This window comes from Hypomesus nipponensis, chromosome 1, assembly GCF_054491055.1.
Source record: "Hypomesus nipponensis isolate SF chromosome 1, ASM5449105v1, whole genome shotgun sequence".
NCBI lineage: Eukaryota > Metazoa > Chordata > Actinopteri > Osmeriformes > Osmeridae > Hypomesus > Hypomesus nipponensis.
Window position 1 is genome coordinate 12,445,350 of NC_140361.1, and position 19,222 is coordinate 12,464,571.

Consider the following 19,222-nt stretch of genomic DNA (forward strand, 5'->3'; position numbering starts at 1 on the left):
TTGACTCCTGGATTGCTTACTCAAAAGATTGGAAGATGACATTTGATTTGTATGGCCTTTCCAGCACCTGATTTTTTTTTCTTGTGGTAGGAGATCTTGGAGGTTTAATTTCCAGTTTTTGTTTTTCTTGTTTTGAAAGTTTTATTGTAAATATCTAACCCTGGACATGTTTCAAATACTTGCATCATCAAAATAAAATAAAACTTTATACTCCTGGTTTGTTTTTGATTTGTGAGTCAAGTTAGAGAACCTCTGTAAAGAGCACCAATGAAAGGAAGTTTCTTTAGAATGAATCCGTTGGTCAACAAATTTCACATTGCTCACCTGTCATTCACCCATTGTTCACAATGTAGTTATTCCTTGCATGGCCACCAGATGGGGCTACCCCCATAAAATCATACCACACTGAGCTTTTTGGTTCTCAACACTTATCAGGAACACATCATATCATACAACAATTGTATAAACAAACGCTATGGTGTAACACTCGAGAAGCATGAGACTGATTTCAAAAACAGCTTTGCCCTCCTACGGCATAACAGTAAGTAGAAATCTTGTACCATCACCATCCCACACCAGTAGAACCCTCGCCCTCGTCTCCTCACCTATGAGAGCAGTGGAGTTATATTAAGCTCTGCTTTATGTAATATGACAGAGGGAGTCTAGTGAGTCAGTTATGCTGCTCAGCCTGCCTCCTGGAGTACCCTCTGAAGTCGACATCAGGACTGGAAACTAATCAAATCAGAAGCTAAACAACCTGCAACAGTAAGCGCAGGCATACACAGAGACGCGTGTACAAGCAATCACAAGCTTCACTTCCGTCGTTACATCCCAACGGGTTTGTCCTGCGCTGAACTGAAACACCCCGACACTTCCTTCTAGATCTTTCCCCGGACCGTTTCTGCGGTAGCAAGCATGCTTGGACAAACTGAGCCAGCTATGTCTCAACCTTGCGTTGACCTTTGCCCCCTTGCGTCCGAGCTGAGGGAGGAGCCATGCGAGGGCCACAAGCAGGGTTAGATCAGGGGCCTAGGCCTTCAACCAGGCTAAAGGACTGAGGGGGACACTTGGACACTAAGATGGCCAAGGGTCAAAAAAGTCGAAGGAAAGGTCGACAGCACTTTCCCCCAAAATACAGGCTGGACTATGGAATACTGTGTGTTCAAAAAAAAAACGTTCTGGACATGCTTCCTTGTAGTTCACGCCATAACTAACATTAATCATTAACTGTTCCCTTTTAAAAGGAAGGTCAATTGCTTTGCCACTGCAAACACTCAATATTGGAACTAGAAGAGTGCATTCCTTTGATGGCTTGTAATGTTCATGAATCACATTCAGACCAAAATGTTTTTCACACATAAATGTTTACCGTAGAAATTCAGGACCACATTATAATATACACACACACTGTACATTTCAGTAGTTTGACAACGTCACAGTATAGTATGAGTTCCCAAGCATGACCAGTCATAGACAGAAGGAGAACCCTGTTTTCTTAGAACATTCGCATCACAATTTACAAAATCACAGGTGAAAGCTAAAATAAGGACAGATCTGTCAGGAGAGTTTTGGATAGCTTAAGTCCTCATGTACATCATGCAGTAACTGGGAGACAAAATAAACACAGACGTGATACTGGATCTGGATCTGTATAATATGTTCAGTATTTTACTACTATTTAGGATAATCTTACAGTAAATTAAAAGGCAATTTCAGTTCCGCAACAATTCAACTTTGTGCTATAGCAGTCAGCAAGGGTCTGTAACAGGTCATCTCTTTCAGATGAAGAGAGTTCACCGAGCACGGCGACAAGGGCATAATGGATGCATAAATAACTTCAATGACTGGAATAAGATGAGTCCCAAAAATTATCCTGCTGGTATTACAGTTTGCTATCCATAAGTATCAGGCTCTGAGCAGGACTGTAATCCCAGAATCAGCTGTGTTCTCCGCTTGGAGACAGACAGCTCTCTCTGGACCAGAAACCCAGCTCTGAGGCAGGATGTCACCACACGACACGACTCAATCCCATTCCTTCAGATCCTTCTAGAACAAAGTCCAACAGAACAGGCTTCATAACAGTATTTACAGTGTGGTACTTCCAACATGTTGGTTTTATTCTGTACACACAGAATAACATCATAATTACCAAATGTTTGTTACATTTTTGATTATACAAATATTTAAGAGTTGGCTGGTCCGTGTTTGGCTGGGAGCACTTACAGTGAATAATAGGTGGTGCACTATGCTGTCTATTCACAAGGGCATGGGGGGTGAGGGAGCACATGTCTGGTTTGGAACGGGGCCTTGCTATCCTTTCAGGTTAAGTAGACAGGGTGAAGGATGAGTTGGTCGCTTGGAATCGATCCAACGGTCAGATCTCAGAGGACTCAATCCTTTCTATCCACGGCAGGCCATTGGAAGGTTTATCCTCTTCCTCTCGTCCTCCTTCTCCTCTTCCTCGTCTGGGTGCTCTGGGCTCCTGCATTTTTCTCTCCAGCGTCCCTCTCCTCTCTCCTCCCTCTCTCTTCCCTCCTCCTCCTCCCCCTCCCACTCCCTCCCAGCCCTCACTTCCTGCAGTTCCCTCTCCAGCGTCCCTCTCCTCTGTCCTCCCTCTCTCTCCCCTCCTCCTCCCTCCCTCTCCCTCCCAGCCCTCACCTCCTGCAGCTCTCTCTCCAGGGTCCCTCTCCTCTCCCCCGCTGGCCCTCCCTCCCCACCCCCCCTCCCGGGCCTCAGTCCCAGCGTCTGGGCCTCCAGGGCCTGGTGGCGCTGGTGCATCTCCAGGTAGCTGGCCTGCAGCTCCCTCTGGTAGCGGATCACCTTCTCCTTCTCCTCCTGCCAGGTCCTCCTCTCCTCCTCGAAGGCCGTGGCCTGGGCCTCGCTCTGACGCCGCTCCAGCAGGAGCTCGGCACGCAGCCGCTCCTCGGTGGAGCCCCCTGCAGGCCCTCCCACTGGACAGACACACACGGGGAGCAGAGACCGGCAGGTCAGAGTCAAGGAAAGACAGGTGGAGAGCAATAGAGTAGGTGAGAGTCCAGTAGAAAGAAGTAGAATGCACTCCAATCGGGTCAAGGAGATTTCAGTAGAGTTCAGCACAGTAGAGACAAGGAAAGTGCACTGCAGATGACGGGGTGAGACAACTACCTGTGGCCCCGCCCGAGGAGGCCTCCCCTCCCCCCCCGCGTGCCGCCCCCTGCAGGGCCAGCTGCAGCTCGCCGCGCGTCTCTCGCAGCTGCGTCTTCAGCAGGAAGATCTCGCTCAGCTTGGCGGCGACCTCCGCCTGGGAGTCCCTCACCTGCTGCTTCAACAGAGAGATCTCCCCCGCCTTCTGACACACCTGGGGGACGGGGGAGGAGAGAGGGAGGGAGGGAGACACCGAGAGGGAAGGAAGGGGGGAGGGATGGGGGGGCGGGGTGGTGGAAGAAGAAAGAGGAGGTACAAAGAGTAGGAAGAGAGAAGAAAAGGTTTGAAAGTTATAATTAAAGTTTAGAGCCACGAGACACACAACCCTCTGTTAACGTGCCGTGCATAGCATTTTCATGTCCTCCCGTCGGCATTTTCCCACACAGCCTCCCTTTATCCCTCCCCCCCCCAACCTCTAGCACCAACACACCTCTCCCAGTCTTCTCCCTCCCCCTTGACCAGACCATCCTCTCCCTCATGTCTCTCACCCCATTCCTCCTCTCCCAGTCTCCCTCCTGCACCAGTCTCTCCCAGTGCCCCCTCCTCCTCCTGCCCTCACCTCCCACTGGGTCTCCTCCAGGGTGGGGCTGGTCCCCTGGCCCTGGGTGGGGGCCCCCTCGCGGCTGCTCTCCCTGCGAAGGCCCTCCAGCTCCTCCAGCAGCCGGCTCTTCTCCTGCTGGGCCTTGTACAGCTGCAGCTGCAGGCTGCGCTGCGACCGCTGGGCATGCTGGGTAACCTGGCGCAGCTTGGCGGCGTACAGCAGCCGCAGCTCCTCCACCTCCTTTTCCCACAGACGCTGTTTCCCCTCAAACACCTTTAAGGGGGGGACATGAGGACAGAGGGCCACTCAGACAGGAGCACTTTCTACTCACCCCAAAAAAGAGAGAGGAATACCAGAGAGAGAGAGAGAGAGAGAGGGAGAGAGAGGGAGAGAGATAGGAAAGTGTCTGACCTGTGCTATGGCGCCCTCGCTCTCGTCCAGGTTCCTCCTCACCTGCTTCAGCTCATGCTCCTTCTCCACCAGACGCTCCTCCAGGTCACGCACCTGGGGACACACCACAACGTCATCCACCAACCAGGGGCTCAGACTGAGGTGGCTCGCTGGCTTTCTTAATCTCCTTCCTTCCATCCAACCTTCCATCCATCCTTCCAGCCACTCCCCCATCCACACACCCATCCACCCTTATATCCATCCCTCCATTCGTCCCTCCACCCCTCCGTCCCTCACCACCTCCTCCACCGACTGCGAGAGCGTCATCTCGTAGGGGGGCGGGGCCTCCCCCCCGTACGGCGCCAGGCGGCTGAGCGTGGCCATGCTGCGACACGACACGGCCGTCTCCCCCGGGGACGCGCCCCCCCCCGCCGCCTTGGACCCCAGAGAGGCGCGGTCCAGCGAGCCGATGGTGTTGATGTGGCCCATAGAGGCGCTGGGGGGGACGGTCAACACCACAACAGTCCATCACATCCCAACATCAATAACAACGACTTTCAGTATCACCAGCAGTCAATATCAACAGCCACCGACATCATCAATACTGTCATGCATATCATTCAGCGGAAAACACACCCCAAGTAATGTAGTGCGAAACCAGTTGAATTGCAAATCAAATGCCCCCAAGACACGGCGACCTTTCGGTTGAAGTGGCTCACCTGATGTGGGACAGGTGGGGCCGGTAGGGGGGCCGGTAGGGGGGCCGGTAAGGCGGGAGGCTGTTGATGGAGTTGTGACCCGAGTCCGACAGGTTCTCATCCTCCTGGCTCAGCCCACGCACCGACGCCAGCACCTGGACACAACCACCATCACCCCGTCACAATCACCCTCCCCTTTACCACGGACAAACTCGCCGTCATCATTCTAATCATGGTCACGCGTGAATCCTAGTTCATTCGATCCTCGCATAAATACATCCTACACAAGCTGTTTAAGGGGCCATACAGCCAGGTACACGCTAGGACAAGACAGAGGTGACTGTCTGAGCAGGCAGGCATGCGTGAGGACACCTTGTGTCCGGCCGAGGTGGCTCCTCCGTGGCGGGAGGGGGAGGAGGAGGAGGAGGAGGTGGACGCGGCCCCGGGGGTGTGGCCGTAGGCCCGGTGGAGGCCGTTGGACAGGCCGAGGTCGGGCTCGTCCGCGTGCGAGGACGGGTACAGGTTCTGCATGGAGCTGAAGTTCTTGGGGGTGACGGGCTGGAACGCAGACGGCCGCAGGCGAGGCTTGGGGGGAGGGGGGGGGAGAGACACAGACACACATGGGTCAGTATTAGACTGGATATGGAATATGTATGGAAGTGGACAAAGAGAGAGAGAGATTGAGAGAGAGAAAAAGAGAGAGAGAGACAGAGAGAGAGATTGAGAGAGAGAGAGAGAGAGAGAGAGAGAGAGAAGGAGAGAGATTGAGAGAGAGAAAAGGAGAGAGATTGAGAGAGAGAGAGGGAAAGGAGTAAAAGACAAGAGCAGGAGGGAAAAAAAGGAGCTGGTTGATTATAGAGAAGGAGATGTTAAGAGAGGGAGAGAGGGAGAGAGAACAGGGAAGTGAGGTAAAGAGACAGTGGGTGGTAGAGATGAAGAGAACCACATCTGACTCATTGCCAACACCATCCAGGCCAAGCTACATAAATCAGCGTTGGTCAGATTCATTCGCTTGAATCAATACGGGTTCCTCCTCTTCCCCTCTCTGTGTTCGTGGGCCTGATACATTTGGGGGGAGACGGGGGGCGGGATTTGATGACGGCTATATATTCACCCCACGCCACGGAGGCCGATACTCAATCTATGCAATCTGGAGAGAGCGAGGGGAGGAGAGATGGAGATTTACGCCTGAGCGACAGACCGCATGTTACCCCCCCCCCCCCCCCCCCCCCCCTCCCCCTCGCTGAAAGACACCTATTTAATACAGACACTTTTAAAAGAAGGCCCTGGGCTATGCCTCGTCCCTGGCCTGCTCCTGAACACAGTCACGACTGGGAGAACACCCAACTGGCACTGCGGTGGACACAACAACATTCCTCATGGCCTCCTGTCTGAGAGCAGTCCGGACACGCACAGTCTGAGACTTACGATGTCATTATTCGAAGGAGAAAAGTCCGTTTGCATCCCAAGCTCTGTCCAAAGCGAAGGACTAGACCGATCCACCCGCATGAAATCCCTGTTCCTTTATTTTCGGTTGTTCCATTCTTAACGGTTGTGTCCTCACCTTCTGGTACTTGCCCCCCCTGGGTAGGGAGTTCCCCCCCAGCTCCAGCTCTGTGCTGTCCTTGCGGTACACCTGGGTGTAGATGTTGCCCTCCTCGGGGCCTCGCTCCCTCGCAACGGACGCCATGACCGACAGGATGTCCTTCCTACAGGCCCCGCCGGACCCCGCTTTAGGCTCCTTCCTGGTGACAGCAATAATGACACTACAGTGAACTGTTTCAAGATTGTTCAAGGGAATGTTCCAGAAACAGTCGAGACCTGTTTGCCCAGTTCTATCTGTTGCTATGCACACAAAGGATGTTTTGAGATCAACTACAAAGTATGTTTTGAACTTTGGAACTGAATGATGCTATATCTGTCCCATTTGATAAGAAATGGAGATGACTGTAATCAGCCAATCACCAGAGCCAGGCCCGAGTAGAACTCTGTAACCAGCCAATCACCAGAGGGTGAGGCCCAATCAGAAGTCACCTGGTGATGTTGAGGTAATTGAGCAGCTCTCTCTGGGTGAAGCCCTTCTTCAGGAGCCCGTTGGCCTGCCTGGGCCCCACCTGGGGCACCGCCCTGCTGCCCGCTCTGCCCGGGGGGCCGTCCGGCCGCTCCACCAGGCTGCCTACACTTCCCATGCTGCACCGGGAAGAGAGAGGCGGGTTCGGGAAGGGGTCGTGGAAGCTCTTGCTAGGATTGCGGGACAGAGGGAGGGTCTGGACCGAGGTTGCCATCGGTTACAGCGCAGGGTGATTCCCTGAGAAACTCTGGGAGAGGAAGAACAGGAAACAAAGTGGAGGTGTGAGAGACTGAGGAGTACATTTACATGTATTCATTTAGCAGGCACTTTTATCCAAAGCGACTTCCAAGAGTAGTCCAGAGAGTAGTCCAGTGTGAAGCCTGTCAAACTGGGTGACACCAAATGAACCCTCGAAAAGATCCTGATTCAACTGCCAACATTACCTTGTCTTATCACTTAGTCAATAAACGTCAGCGCTCGCTATCAAGCTGTTGATTTGACTATCTCCTCGCCAGTCGGCCACAGTCAAATAAACATCTCCTCTTCCACAGGAAACGTCATTTAAACTAGACACACAAACACACCACCGCATCTCTTAGCATGATAACAGCACTTAGACCAGAACCCACAAGTGTCTTTTATCTCTTCCAGAGGCTGTTAAACCTCTCCTTTGCCTTGCTCGCTTGTTTTCCTGCGTTCCAGGCCTCCCCCTCCTCCTCTCTCTGTCCTGATCCGGTGAGCGTGAGCGGACATGTGCTGCCCTGTCATCAGCTGTGGTGCAGACAGCTGTCTCACAGCCCAGCGCTGTGAACACACACACACACACACACACACACACGCACAGAGCACAGCACTGTGAACACACGCACACACACACGCACAGAGCACAGCACTGTGAACACACACACACACAGCCCAGTGCTGTGAAACTGGAAACACACACAGACACACCACTGAGCAGAAAACACACTCGCTCATCGTGTCAGAGCTCTCATGCAGAGCACAGCAGGACAGCCACAGGGAGCTGGGGCTGTGTTCACAGCGGATGGGACTCGCCCAGGGAGAGAGGGCTGTGTTCACATGGATGGGACTCGCCCAGGGAGAGAGGGCTAGGTTTCCTACTCTATAAAGATGGCAGTTGGGACCGAGGGTAGGGTGAAGGTGCAGGTCAACCGTAACACTCCAGCAACCGTGTTCACTCACGACCACACAAAACAGCTGGGGCCTCGGCGGGCGTTCAAAATCCCAAATAACGCATGCTCCCTGCTGTAATACCCTCATTACCCATGAACCTAATGTCTTCCATCTCTCAGGCATGGAAAACACGCTACAAACGAGCTTAGCGGAGAGAGAGAAAGAGAGAGAGTGTTGGGTTTAGCCGGGACAGGCTATCAGCAGCCTATGTAGTGAGCCGAAGTCCCTTACATAACTGGGATCCCATCCAGGCTCCTACACTGGATGAGTCCGAGAGGCAGGGAGCGCTCTGAGGACGCGCTCTCCAGAGGCCACCGACACACGGGGCTGACAGTCACTGGGGCTCCAGAGGGTGGCTAACGTGGGCTCCGACTCCCCGATGCATGGACCTGACTGGGCCTGACGCTGCCGTGTGAGGCCTCACCTCGTACACCAACCTGCATGCACACGGATCCACTGGCAAACCGATGTAGGGTCGGGCTGCCATGTTCACAGGGGCTCGTCTAAAGCCTCTGATATACAAACAGGAGACTTCTAATTTGATGTGATAAAAAAAAAGAAGCAAGTACAGTCGTATTTACAGAGAGCTTGTTCACCTGTGTTTCTTTCTGAGCCTACATGAGCGCCGGCTCATGGAATCCCGACCAACTGTCTTTGTATAGACTGAGAAAGACAAACCGAACCATTGCTGCGCAATCCTCTCTCCAAACCCCTCTCTTCTCCCCCCCTCCTCTTCCTTTTAGACAACCATGTTAAAGATCTCTATTGATTTCACCCACTTGACCCCTCTGTTCCAGAGCACACACACGCACACACTATGCGGTGACCTACAAAAACAACACGACTTACTCAGAACACCACAAATCAAGTGAGTCCAGCTAACAGACAGAAACCCAAACCCATCAACAGAATCCTTTTAAACAAACACGCATGAATCCTGTTTACACTTGACCTTCGCGGTGGTGAAGTGTGAAACACTGCTTTCATTTATGAAATAAACGATGGGTGCCCTGACGACCTCCAGTTTGAATCACTGCCAGACTTCCCTGTATAGACCATAACACACGCACACGCATGCACACAGTTTGTGTACAGTAGCAGGGACAGAGGCAGTATTTCAGATAAATAACTAATCCAGGCCAGGTCATTATCTCAGGCTTAAAATAGAGGAAAACAGAGCATGCCGACCCCTCTCTCCCTCCCTCCTATATAGCTGAGATGGAGGGAAGCTTGTCAGTGGGTGTGGGGGCACAAGGTTAGGGAAGGGGGGCTTGAAGTCTGGGTGGTGTTGGTGTGTGTGCGTTTGTGTGTGTGTGTATGTGGGGGGGGCATGACCCCCTCCGACAGCTCCTCCAGCATTCCTGTTTATCAAGTGATCTGCACTACTGGTCTGGACGGGTAGAGCAATTATGCAAACAGAGAAGAGAGGATGAACAGAGAGAGAGAAACAGGAGAAAAAGAGAGAGTGGAGAGGACGGACAAAGAGAAACAGTGGAGAGGACAGAGAGAGAGAGGACGGAGAGAGAGAGGATGGAGAGAGGTCCTGTCGAGCTAACTAGAACTGTAGCCTCCTCCAGTCAGGGCTTCCAGCCAGGCCCAGATCACTGCATGCAAGGCTGCTCATGGTTATAATCATGAGAAGAGCTAGCCCCCCACACAGCAGCTCACCCCCAGCCCTGGGCTGCTCCAACTCTGTCCTCAGGGTGGGTACAGATCAATGGAGCTAGGAGCAAGACTGACTACTGGATCAGACCCCAACCTTACAATATCAATACCAACAGAAGCATTGATGCCCCTGGCTTGCCCATTGTTGGTGTGTACGTGTTTCACTGATGCAATAGGCAACCTTCAAGGAGAGGGTGAGGATGGAGAGAGAGTGGGGGGAGGGAGTAAAGATCCTTTTAGACTGCAGTCACAAATCTTGCAGGACTGAAACAATCTTGCGTCCAGTTGTTTTCCATAATTGCCTTCTAGTTTATGGGTCCGGGCACGCCAGGAGCCACAAAGAGATTTATAACCCAGCCAGGGCCTCTACACAGGGGCCCTGACACACTGCACAACCTCCTAAATCACACACACACTTAGACACACACACACAACACACACACAAACAAACGCACACCCCCACACACAGAGGTCAAAGCAGTTCCCGGCTTCTACCAGTCTAAGAGAACTTAATTGAACACTGCGCTCCAGTTTATGCGTGTGGTAAAACTTGGACGTTTGATTTCTCCAAGAAGGCCCCTTAAAATCCGGGACATCAAGGTAAACAGGAAGTTCTCCCATGTGTCTGGGAAAACCCCATCTTTCTACCACACCGGCGTTGTAGGAAACAGTTAAGTGTACTCTGAAATAGTAGAGGACCACGAGTACCCTTTCTTATTCAGATATTTAAATCAGGTCTTCAGTTGTGGAGACAAGGCCTTCCCTGAAGCGGGTTCTTGTGAATCTCTCTGGAGACTTCAGATTACTAACAGAGGCCAGAGACATGGGAGGACCGACACAGAGGAGACACATTCCAGACATTCTGGGGAAAACACAAGCTCAGACTCATCCCTCGTCCAACACAATATTAAGGGTGACAGCAAGTAAGGCATGCACACTTTCACACGCACACAGGCAAACACAGGGACACAAGCGCACTCAACCATACCGAATAACGAGTGAACAGCTGCTTTTGGCTACCCTCCCTTCCTCCTCCCTTCCTCTCTCACTTAATAAAAGTTTGTTTACATTGTTGTGCTGATAATTACTGGCTTGCACCGAAACCCATACAGACGCATTATGTATCTACACAGGATAAGTCTAATATATAATTTATAGGTTACGCAATTATTTGTCATCTGAGGCTAACAGAGCAGGAGCACTATGGGAAACATAGTTGTGGGCCTCCAGAGGCCTGACTCAGCATGACCGGAGGGAAACTCCTCATCCCAGCTGCCACTGCAAAACTGGGGCAAACACACAGCTGGAACAGGATTCATCCACAAGCTCACTCGTTCTACAGTACACACTTAAAACCACCACCAAACAAGGCATTACACAGGCAGTAAAGCAAAGCCAATTGCCCATGTTCTAAAGAGAATTCTATTATCTGACCTGTTAACTTGAATAACTGACTCAACATTTTAGACAATACACACACACACACACACACACACACACACACACACAATAAAACCGTCTCTTTTGCTCCGATTGCAAGGGATGCTGCCAGCAGCAGTGGTGTGTCCAGGCCTGCCCTCCACCTTACCTGACTTGTGTCCAGGCCTCCAGGCCTCCAGGCCTGTTTCCTCTCTCTCCCTGTCCCCAGTCTGCACTGGGCTAACCAGGGTTGACATGGGGTGAATGAACACGGCATCATAGAGGAATTACCTATTGATTAGCATCAGTCAGCCGTGTGGCAGGGTAGTATGAGGCTATTTTAGAGAGGCAGAGCAGCAGAGTGGTATGGTGATGATGAGAATAGCCTAATGGCCCTGGAGCAACATTCCGTGGTGTGTTTTAGACAGGGTCAGTCAAGCACATCCCACCGCAGGGGCGTCAGGTCACACCCAGGGCAGTAAGGTAAGGTTACAGCAGGGACACCCTGGGTAGATACTGGGGCTGAAGCGCTGGGCCAGGCCTCCTCTTTGTCTCTTTGTCTGGGATTACTGTGGTATCTGTTTTATTTGACGGCCACAGAGTGAGAGTGAATGGACGTGTTCACGTGTGCGAGGACGCTGGTGTAGTGTGAAATTCCCCTGTGTGTATTTAGCTCTGATTAGGTAATGCTATTAGGGTCCCTGGTTGGCCCTGAGGAGCTAGTGTTGTTTTAACAAGTGTCTCATACGTTTCCCAATCACTGACACACACACACGCACAGGGGCACACACAAGCACGCACACATACACACACACACCCACGCATGCACACACACAAGCACACACACAGGGGAGCAAACAGGGGAGCACGGAAATATGCAGCTTCAAACTAAATGGAGAGAATGTTTACAGAGTTTCATATCACAACTCTATCACTGGACGAATATTAGACCGATAAGTTCCCTGATAAAGAACCAGCACCTAAACATGGTCATGGCATGCCTTGGCAGGGGTCTGTGGGATTGCAAACACAGCCACATACCAGCGGTCTAATCCTGCCTCCAGCTCCCGCCTGTTTGCTCTTGGTTCACCTTGAACCGGGTCCACCAGCACAGCTCGGCACCGATGGGAACAGAACATCCAAGGGAGGGAACACAAGTCACATTCCTTGCATTGCTTCCTGGGAAATTATTAACGCGCCCTTTTGAGATGTGTCGGAGGGCCGCCGCTCCGTCGGGTAGAAGGGGCCCCCTGGAGCAGACGGCTCTGCAGACCCCTACATGGAGGTCTGAGATGTCTGGAAGGTTTCCAGGCGTGGCTCCACCTTCTCCTGAATGCCTACATTTCCCCTTTAGGCCTGCCATCAAGGCAGACAGGAAGTCAGAGCTAGCTGAGACGCTGACCATAAACCTAAGCTACGTGAAGGCAGCCAGGAAGTCAGAGCCAGCTGAGACGCTGACCATGGCCCTAGCTTACGTGGAGTCCTGCGAGAGCTTCTCCCCTTCACACAGCGACGGCCCAGAAGGTTCCCTATGAAGGGAACCATCAGACTCTCAAAACAAAAGCAGGGCTATTACGGTGTGTGATGACAGTGTTAATAACAGACAGGCGTCCTGGGATCCCGTGGGAAGAGGACTGGGATGGGTCGAATCCGAGCCGTAATGACTGATAATACCCCCCAACATGGGGGGGCAGGAGCGAGACTGCAGGGTCAGCGCTGGACCCAGGCCAGGCCAGGCCAGCTGGTGAAGGACAGGATGGAGTGAACCCGCTCATTACCTTCATCCCAGAGACGCTGTGGGGCAGGAACAGAGTTGCTCTGTGGCAGACTGGCTCCATTGTTTGCGGGAGAGGTTCAGGCAGGAGTCAGCGTTCTGTGATTACAGCGGTAGAGCGTGAATCGGAGAGGATCCCACTTTCCAACACACGCGCACACACAGACGTCCTGATCCAAGAGCACAAGCAAGCCCATCCCTTAGAGGAGTGTGTGTCTGTCTGGCTACAACTTCCTGCCAGCCTACCCTGTCAACGCGAGACAGACTGGAGAGAGCAGGATGCTACTGTAGTTGCTAATCCCTCATTGGTGCTGACCACACCTCTCCACATTGTTTGTGACTCAGCAGTTCCTCCTCTATTTTTTGGATAAACAGAAACTCTTTTTGAATCTGGGTGTTGACAAATGTGTCCTGTAACCATGGGAACAGCTGTAAACAAGAGTGGGATGACAGCAGGCCACCCGATACTGTCCTGTCCACTGTTGAGGCCTATGGGCACCACAGCAACTGAAAGTCGTGAGCGTGACATTTCCCTGGTATCTCTCGCTGAATCAGGGGAATATTGTGTGGCTACATTCACAGACAACTTCCTCCCCGTGACGTCATTAGCTCGGGATAAAAGATTAAGCTGAAAGTTGAGTGCATTCATTTCAATTGCAAATGAGCTTCCCTAGCTAGTCATTTAGGTCCCCATCCCCCCAAACTGCCCCGGTATTAGAGGCAGACTACAAGTAAAACACAACCATGTTTTTTATGTAATGCTTTACAGTCTATTAACTAGGGCAAATACTAACAAACAACTAGGCTATGTCTGGAGGATAGATGTCTCAGCCAGAGCTCTGAGATGGATTGTATCAGCTCGACTCTGTGTATTGCACATATTAGCCTACATACAGCCAGCCCTAGCTATAGGAAGAAGAAAGAAACCTACTTTTAATGAGTTGCATCAGGAGCATAGTTCGTCCTTCAAAGCTACATTGAACTGCTTCCATTGAAAAATAAATCAACATCAGAAGTGTTTTGATTATCGCTCCTTTTTCGATTTACACTATTACTAATGGTTCCTATTCCTAATTCACACGATCACTCACCACAATACACAGCCTCTCTCTATTCATCAGTTCTCCTGGTGAACGCTCCCTCGCTCTCCTTCTCTTTCAATCTCGACCTCTCTCGTTTTTTTCTGCCTAATCTCTCTTTCTCTTTCCAGCATCCATCCCTTACCTGACTTCCTGGTTCGCTGGGCTGCTCTCGCGAGTTAGTCACCTAACTCGGTGACTTGCTGGTCCATCTTACCTGTCACCCTCCTCCTCCTCTCTTTCCCTCCCTCCTCATATCTTCTCCATCTTGTTGCTTGTTCATCCGCAAACACACAGACGGTCCTGAGGGGCCGGCATGGTCCGACTCGTTCGCCCGGTTCCAAGACAATGAACCAGGATGTGACCGAGCCGTCCCGAAGATCCCCTCTAGATCTGAGCTATTCATATAAGGCCTGGTCTCACCCACATATATCAACAGGCTGATACGTCCTGTTTGTTCTGGGATAATCACACAATACCTGAGGATCAGACCTGGGTTAGGAAGCAGACAGACGGAGAATATGACAGGAAAAGCTGTGGGGGAGAGTGTGTGTGTGTGAGAGAGAGAGAGAGAGCGAGAGAGAGAAAGAGAGAGGAGGGAAGCAAAAGAGACGAACAGAGACGGCCAAGTTAAGGAGGGTGAGAAAGTGATGGAAGAGAAAAATGTGTGTGTGCATGCCTGTGTGTGACACTGTGTGTGTGCCGTCTGGACAATGGTGTGAGTATGGGGTGGGTAGCAGGATGGACTGGTTCTGCTGTGGATCAGATATCACAAGTATGGCCGGAGAGACTCTGCCTTCTGAGGAACAGGAAGAAGAGACCATTGTTCTCTCCTCCCAGCCAAGGAGAGAGTGAATGTGACTGCTTCAATCCTCCTTTCTTCCTCCTCTCTTCCCATGTGACCTGGGGGAGTCGGGTGCCAGGCTGAGAGGACTGAAGGAGGAGGGGGGCGGGATGTGAGGAGGTCGCCCCTCCTGAAATGCTTCGGTGCACACCGAGATAGAAATCTATTCCATCCACTGACTGGAGGAACAGAAAGGTATGAGGTGAGGCAATAGGGTAGAGAGACAGAGACAGAGAGACGGGGACAGACAGACAGCATGTCAAGGCCTGTTTCCAGTTACCTGTGTCACCGGCAAGAGACGCCGTGCTTCAGACTCATTTCCTTCAGCTAAGCCCCTCAGACCAGACAAGAACATCACAAAACCAACTCCAGGCCAAGTTTCGCTGTGTGGAGCAACCTGAGGGACCCAGCACACTGACACCAGATCTCATATTACAGCAGGTCTTCAAGTTGCCCTCAAGAATGTAAACAAGCATTTCAATCACTCTTGGCCCTGGTGGCTGGTTGGGAAAGAGCGGGTAAATATGCTGCCGTACCGCCCTGACTGGAGCTCATGTTACTGTATTCAGATCTAAAATAGGACTCTGCCTTTACCGAGGAGATTGTTGTTGTGATTGGTTCTCTGCTCGCTCACTGTTAGCAGGTCAGGGCCTTCTCCTGCATGCTACCTCTGCCTCCATCCAGCTCCAGGTATTATGCAAAAGGCCAGGAGAGCACAACAATCCTAGATCCTGTTGAAAAGTGTTTTGAAGCTTGGCCGGCCGCCACTTAGCCTGAGAGCGGGGCTAAATAAAGGAACAACAATAGCCTGTTTTATAGCTATTGTGATCTCATGGAGATCTGCAACGTTACAGTATGGGGTGAATCTTATCTCACACATGTACACACACAGTCAAGATATCTGTAAGGGTGTGCTAGCCTATTCAAGGGAAGATCACTCCAATTGGGATCATTAAAAATGTGATAAGGTGAGTCAGATGGATGAGCGGTTAAGGAATCGGACTAGTAATCTGAAAGTTGCCAGATCGATTCCCGGTCGTGCCAAATTAGACTTCACCCTACTTGCCTCGGGGGGAATAAGAGTGTCTGCTAAATGACTAAATGTAAATGTGATACTAATAACTCCTATCTCAAAACTCTTATCAGACACATACATGGATGAACTGTTTCCTGCCCGCGGGGCCTGACATTGTGCACATGTCAACAGCTGCTAAACAACAAAGCCAGCGAAGCCTTAAGACTGGGACGGCACCTCCATAGACTAGCAGTCTACAGTGACACGCTATTTCCATCCCAACACTGTGATGGTGACATTTCAGGACAAAAGGCCCAGTATGGGGCTTGTCCCGGCCCCCGCCCCCTGCGACCTTTCCCCTCTGAAGGTCAGGGGTGCCCCGCCGTCCTGGGCCTTTGTCTTACAGTCTGAAGAGATGCGAGCTGGAGGAAAGAAACTCGACGGTATCTCCCGATGACTTACTTGGAAAAAGAAAGACGTCAATTGCGGTTTTCTCTTTTATCTTGTGTTAGTTCCTTTGTTGATTCTTCATGGGCTGTGGTGTCTTTATTTTTTTTGTAACAAGGCAAACAGCGGAGAAAACATCGCAATGGATGCAAGGCAATGAAAGAGACTGTGAGCTGTGATGGAGCAGGTTAAGGTTTCTAAACACCTGCAGCCGAGCTGCACAACAATCATTAACCTGGGGTGTGTTCCATATCAAACACTGTCAATAGCACTGCTAGTCTGCTTGCCAAGGTACTTCAGCAGAGTATAGCAACAGTGTAGCAAGCAGATAGGGTGCTGTCACCATGTCACCCCCCCCCCCCCCCCCCCCCTGTATTAGACCACAGTCTTCACTTTGTATGATGTAATGTCCCCCTGTCAAACCAGCATGTCCTGTGTGGATGTACTACATGGAGCATGGTCAGGTCTAGAGGGTTCTATCGATGAGCTGGGCTGGCTGTGTGCTCCAGCCTCCTGGTCTCATCAGAAGCCTCCTCACCCCTCAGCCTGGAAGCCATCACAGCACACACATCTCCTGGGATTGTGTTAACAGCACTAGGCTTTAATCACAAGCTCAGCCACAGATGCTCCTCGGAGAGGATCAGGATGACCAGAGAGGAAGGGGGAGGGGAGGTGTGAAAGCTCTGTAATCCGTCACAGAGCACAGGACTTTCTCCTCAACTTAGTCTTAGGTAGGTTGCAGAGCAAGGAGGGAGAGAGAGAGAAAGAGTGTGTGGGAGGGAGAGAGAGAGTGTGGGGGGAGAGATACTGTAGAGCGGAGATCAGACAGGTGATTAGCACTTCGATTAGCTGGCTGTCTTGAGGGGGAAACAAAGTGAGTCCCCCTGGACCTCGAGTCTCTCTCACATACACACACAGACACACACACACACACACACAGAGACAAAAAACTGACTTCTGTCAGTTGCAAGTCAATGATTTTGTGTCCAATTGGGATTCCTTACTAAGAGCTCTTTAACTTTTAGTGCTGCTTAGCTATGCTGGGCTGAGAGGAAGGTCAGCAGCCTGGCTCAGCGAAATCACTGTTTCATCAGCTGTCAGTGTATAGGAGCAAACACACACATGCACACACACACGCACGCACACACAGACAGACACCCGTACATACACACACCCACACCCACACACACCTGTGTGAAGAGTGTCAGCCCCCTGAGGGTCTCAAACAGCTGAATGAAGACATCAGACAGCAGGAAGCTTTTCTCCGGAAATTTCCTGCTTTGAATCCAACACCTTTTAGGCTTTGATGAAGGGAACGCTGAAGGGGAGAAGTGTTTTGAGTGAGTGGTGTTTCTTCCCCTCTGTCCACTCCTCTCTGATACTCCCTGAGTCTGTTTTTTAGAGACGGGGAGGGAAGGGGCATAGCACCTCCATAACAATCCTGGAGATGCATTCTTTAACGATGAGGAGACAGCACTTAGTGTATTAGCCGACTCCTTGACATGACTCCTCCACCCATCACTCTGACTCAGTGTTGCATTGCGTGTGTGTAATATCCATCACTGAGCCTTTTCTTAACTCAAGCTCGTATGTTGACACTCTTTGTGGTAAGCATTCCACACCCAGTGCGTGAAGAGCCCCTGTCAAACCTGAGCAGGTCCTTCACAAACACACACACACACACACACACACACACACACTGACCAACATCCCCTGAGTGGATGTCCTACAATACACCATAGTTCTATAGTTCAGAGGTCACCTGTGGCCTCTGGTCTCCACGACGACAGCCTGGCAGTGTGAGAGACTGCAAGGGTGCCACCTCCCCCTCCACCCACATACACACTATAACACTCTCACATACACACTATAACACTTCACACTAACACTTCACTCTCACATACACACACACCTCTTTGTTCCCAAAGTCCTGGGCATTAAAGGAGACCCGTCAGAGAGAGCGAGCCCCAACCCAAACATTTACTGCAGGCTAAACAGAACTCTGTGCTCCATAGTGGGATCTAGTTAAGGCCTGGGCACTGTGGCTGACAGAGGAGATGGATGAGGTGAAAACACCCTGGTGGGCTGATACACTATGCTGACTGACACACACACGCACACACTCAGGACATGGCGAACAGCACGCGGGGCTTGGGGAACATGGAGCCCAGCATTCTACAGAGACACATACATGCACACACACACACACACACACACACCACACACACACACAAACACACACACACATGCGAACGTGCAGTTCCCCCATCCACAGCACACGCAAGAGATGGCAACAATGCCATGAAAACCTTCGTCGACTACTATACTGTAACGCGACGCGGATACCTGGCTGTAAAACAGTCTAGCTGCCGGAAGCAAGCCAAGCAAAGTTTTCAGTGTTATTGCTTGCGAAATTTGGCTCGCTACTTATGCATCAATGTAGAAGTAAATGCATTGGACATTTCCCAAATAAGTATGGAAAAAACAAGTTAGCTTTTAATATAACTTGTTTTCTTGTAAGTAAATGCATGCCTTGCATTCTAGCTTCTGTTCTGACTAGCCAACGTCAACTAGCTGCAGCATCAGTATCAGTAGTAGACTGTTCGGCTAAGTGAAAACTACAAAGATCAAAACTTACCATAATTGTCACACGCAATCTCTTGGTCAACGCTTCGGTGAATGCGGGATCACGCCGAGCAGTTCTGAAGACACGCCAAGACGTGGAGGAATCGGTCTATGCCTGTGAACACTCACCGCACAATGAAGAACGGTCCGTCTCTTTTCCCTCTCTGAGATTTGAACTGCGCAGAGAGCGATAGGAAGCAAGGCCCGGGGCAGGAGCATGTCCCGTAGTAAGATCCTCCTGGACCCGTTGTGCAATTATAGCTCCACCTAGTGACCA

The 19,222-nt window shown here is 51.2% G+C and overlaps 1 protein-coding gene across 4 annotated transcripts; it reads right to left on the reverse strand.

Annotated features, from left to right (window-relative positions):
* Positions 1-1,345: 1,345 nt before the first annotated feature.
* Positions 1,346-19,110, reverse strand: n4bp3 (NEDD4 binding protein 3). Of its 4 annotated transcripts, XM_084694830.1 has the most exons (11): positions 18,959-19,110; positions 6,847-7,130; positions 6,377-6,557; positions 5,185-5,397; positions 4,834-4,967; positions 4,412-4,610; positions 4,136-4,228; positions 3,743-3,997; positions 3,145-3,337; positions 2,555-2,945; positions 1,346-2,456 (listed from the first exon to the last, which is right to left on the reverse strand). In XM_084694830.1, the coding sequence occupies exons 2-11, from the start codon at positions 7,095-7,097 to the stop codon at positions 2,375-2,377; spliced, it is 1,992 nt and encodes a 663-aa protein (XP_084550956.1). In that variant the 5' UTR covers positions 7,098-7,130; positions 18,959-19,110; the 3' UTR covers positions 1,346-2,374. The 4 variants fall into 4 exon arrangements, with proteins under 4 accessions (XP_084550956.1, XP_084550879.1, XP_084550729.1 ...); XM_084694753.1 differs by having other exon boundaries at positions 1,346-2,951; positions 4,415-4,610; XM_084694603.1 differs by having other exon boundaries at positions 1,346-2,951.
* Between the last annotated feature and the right edge of the window lie 112 nt (positions 19,111-19,222).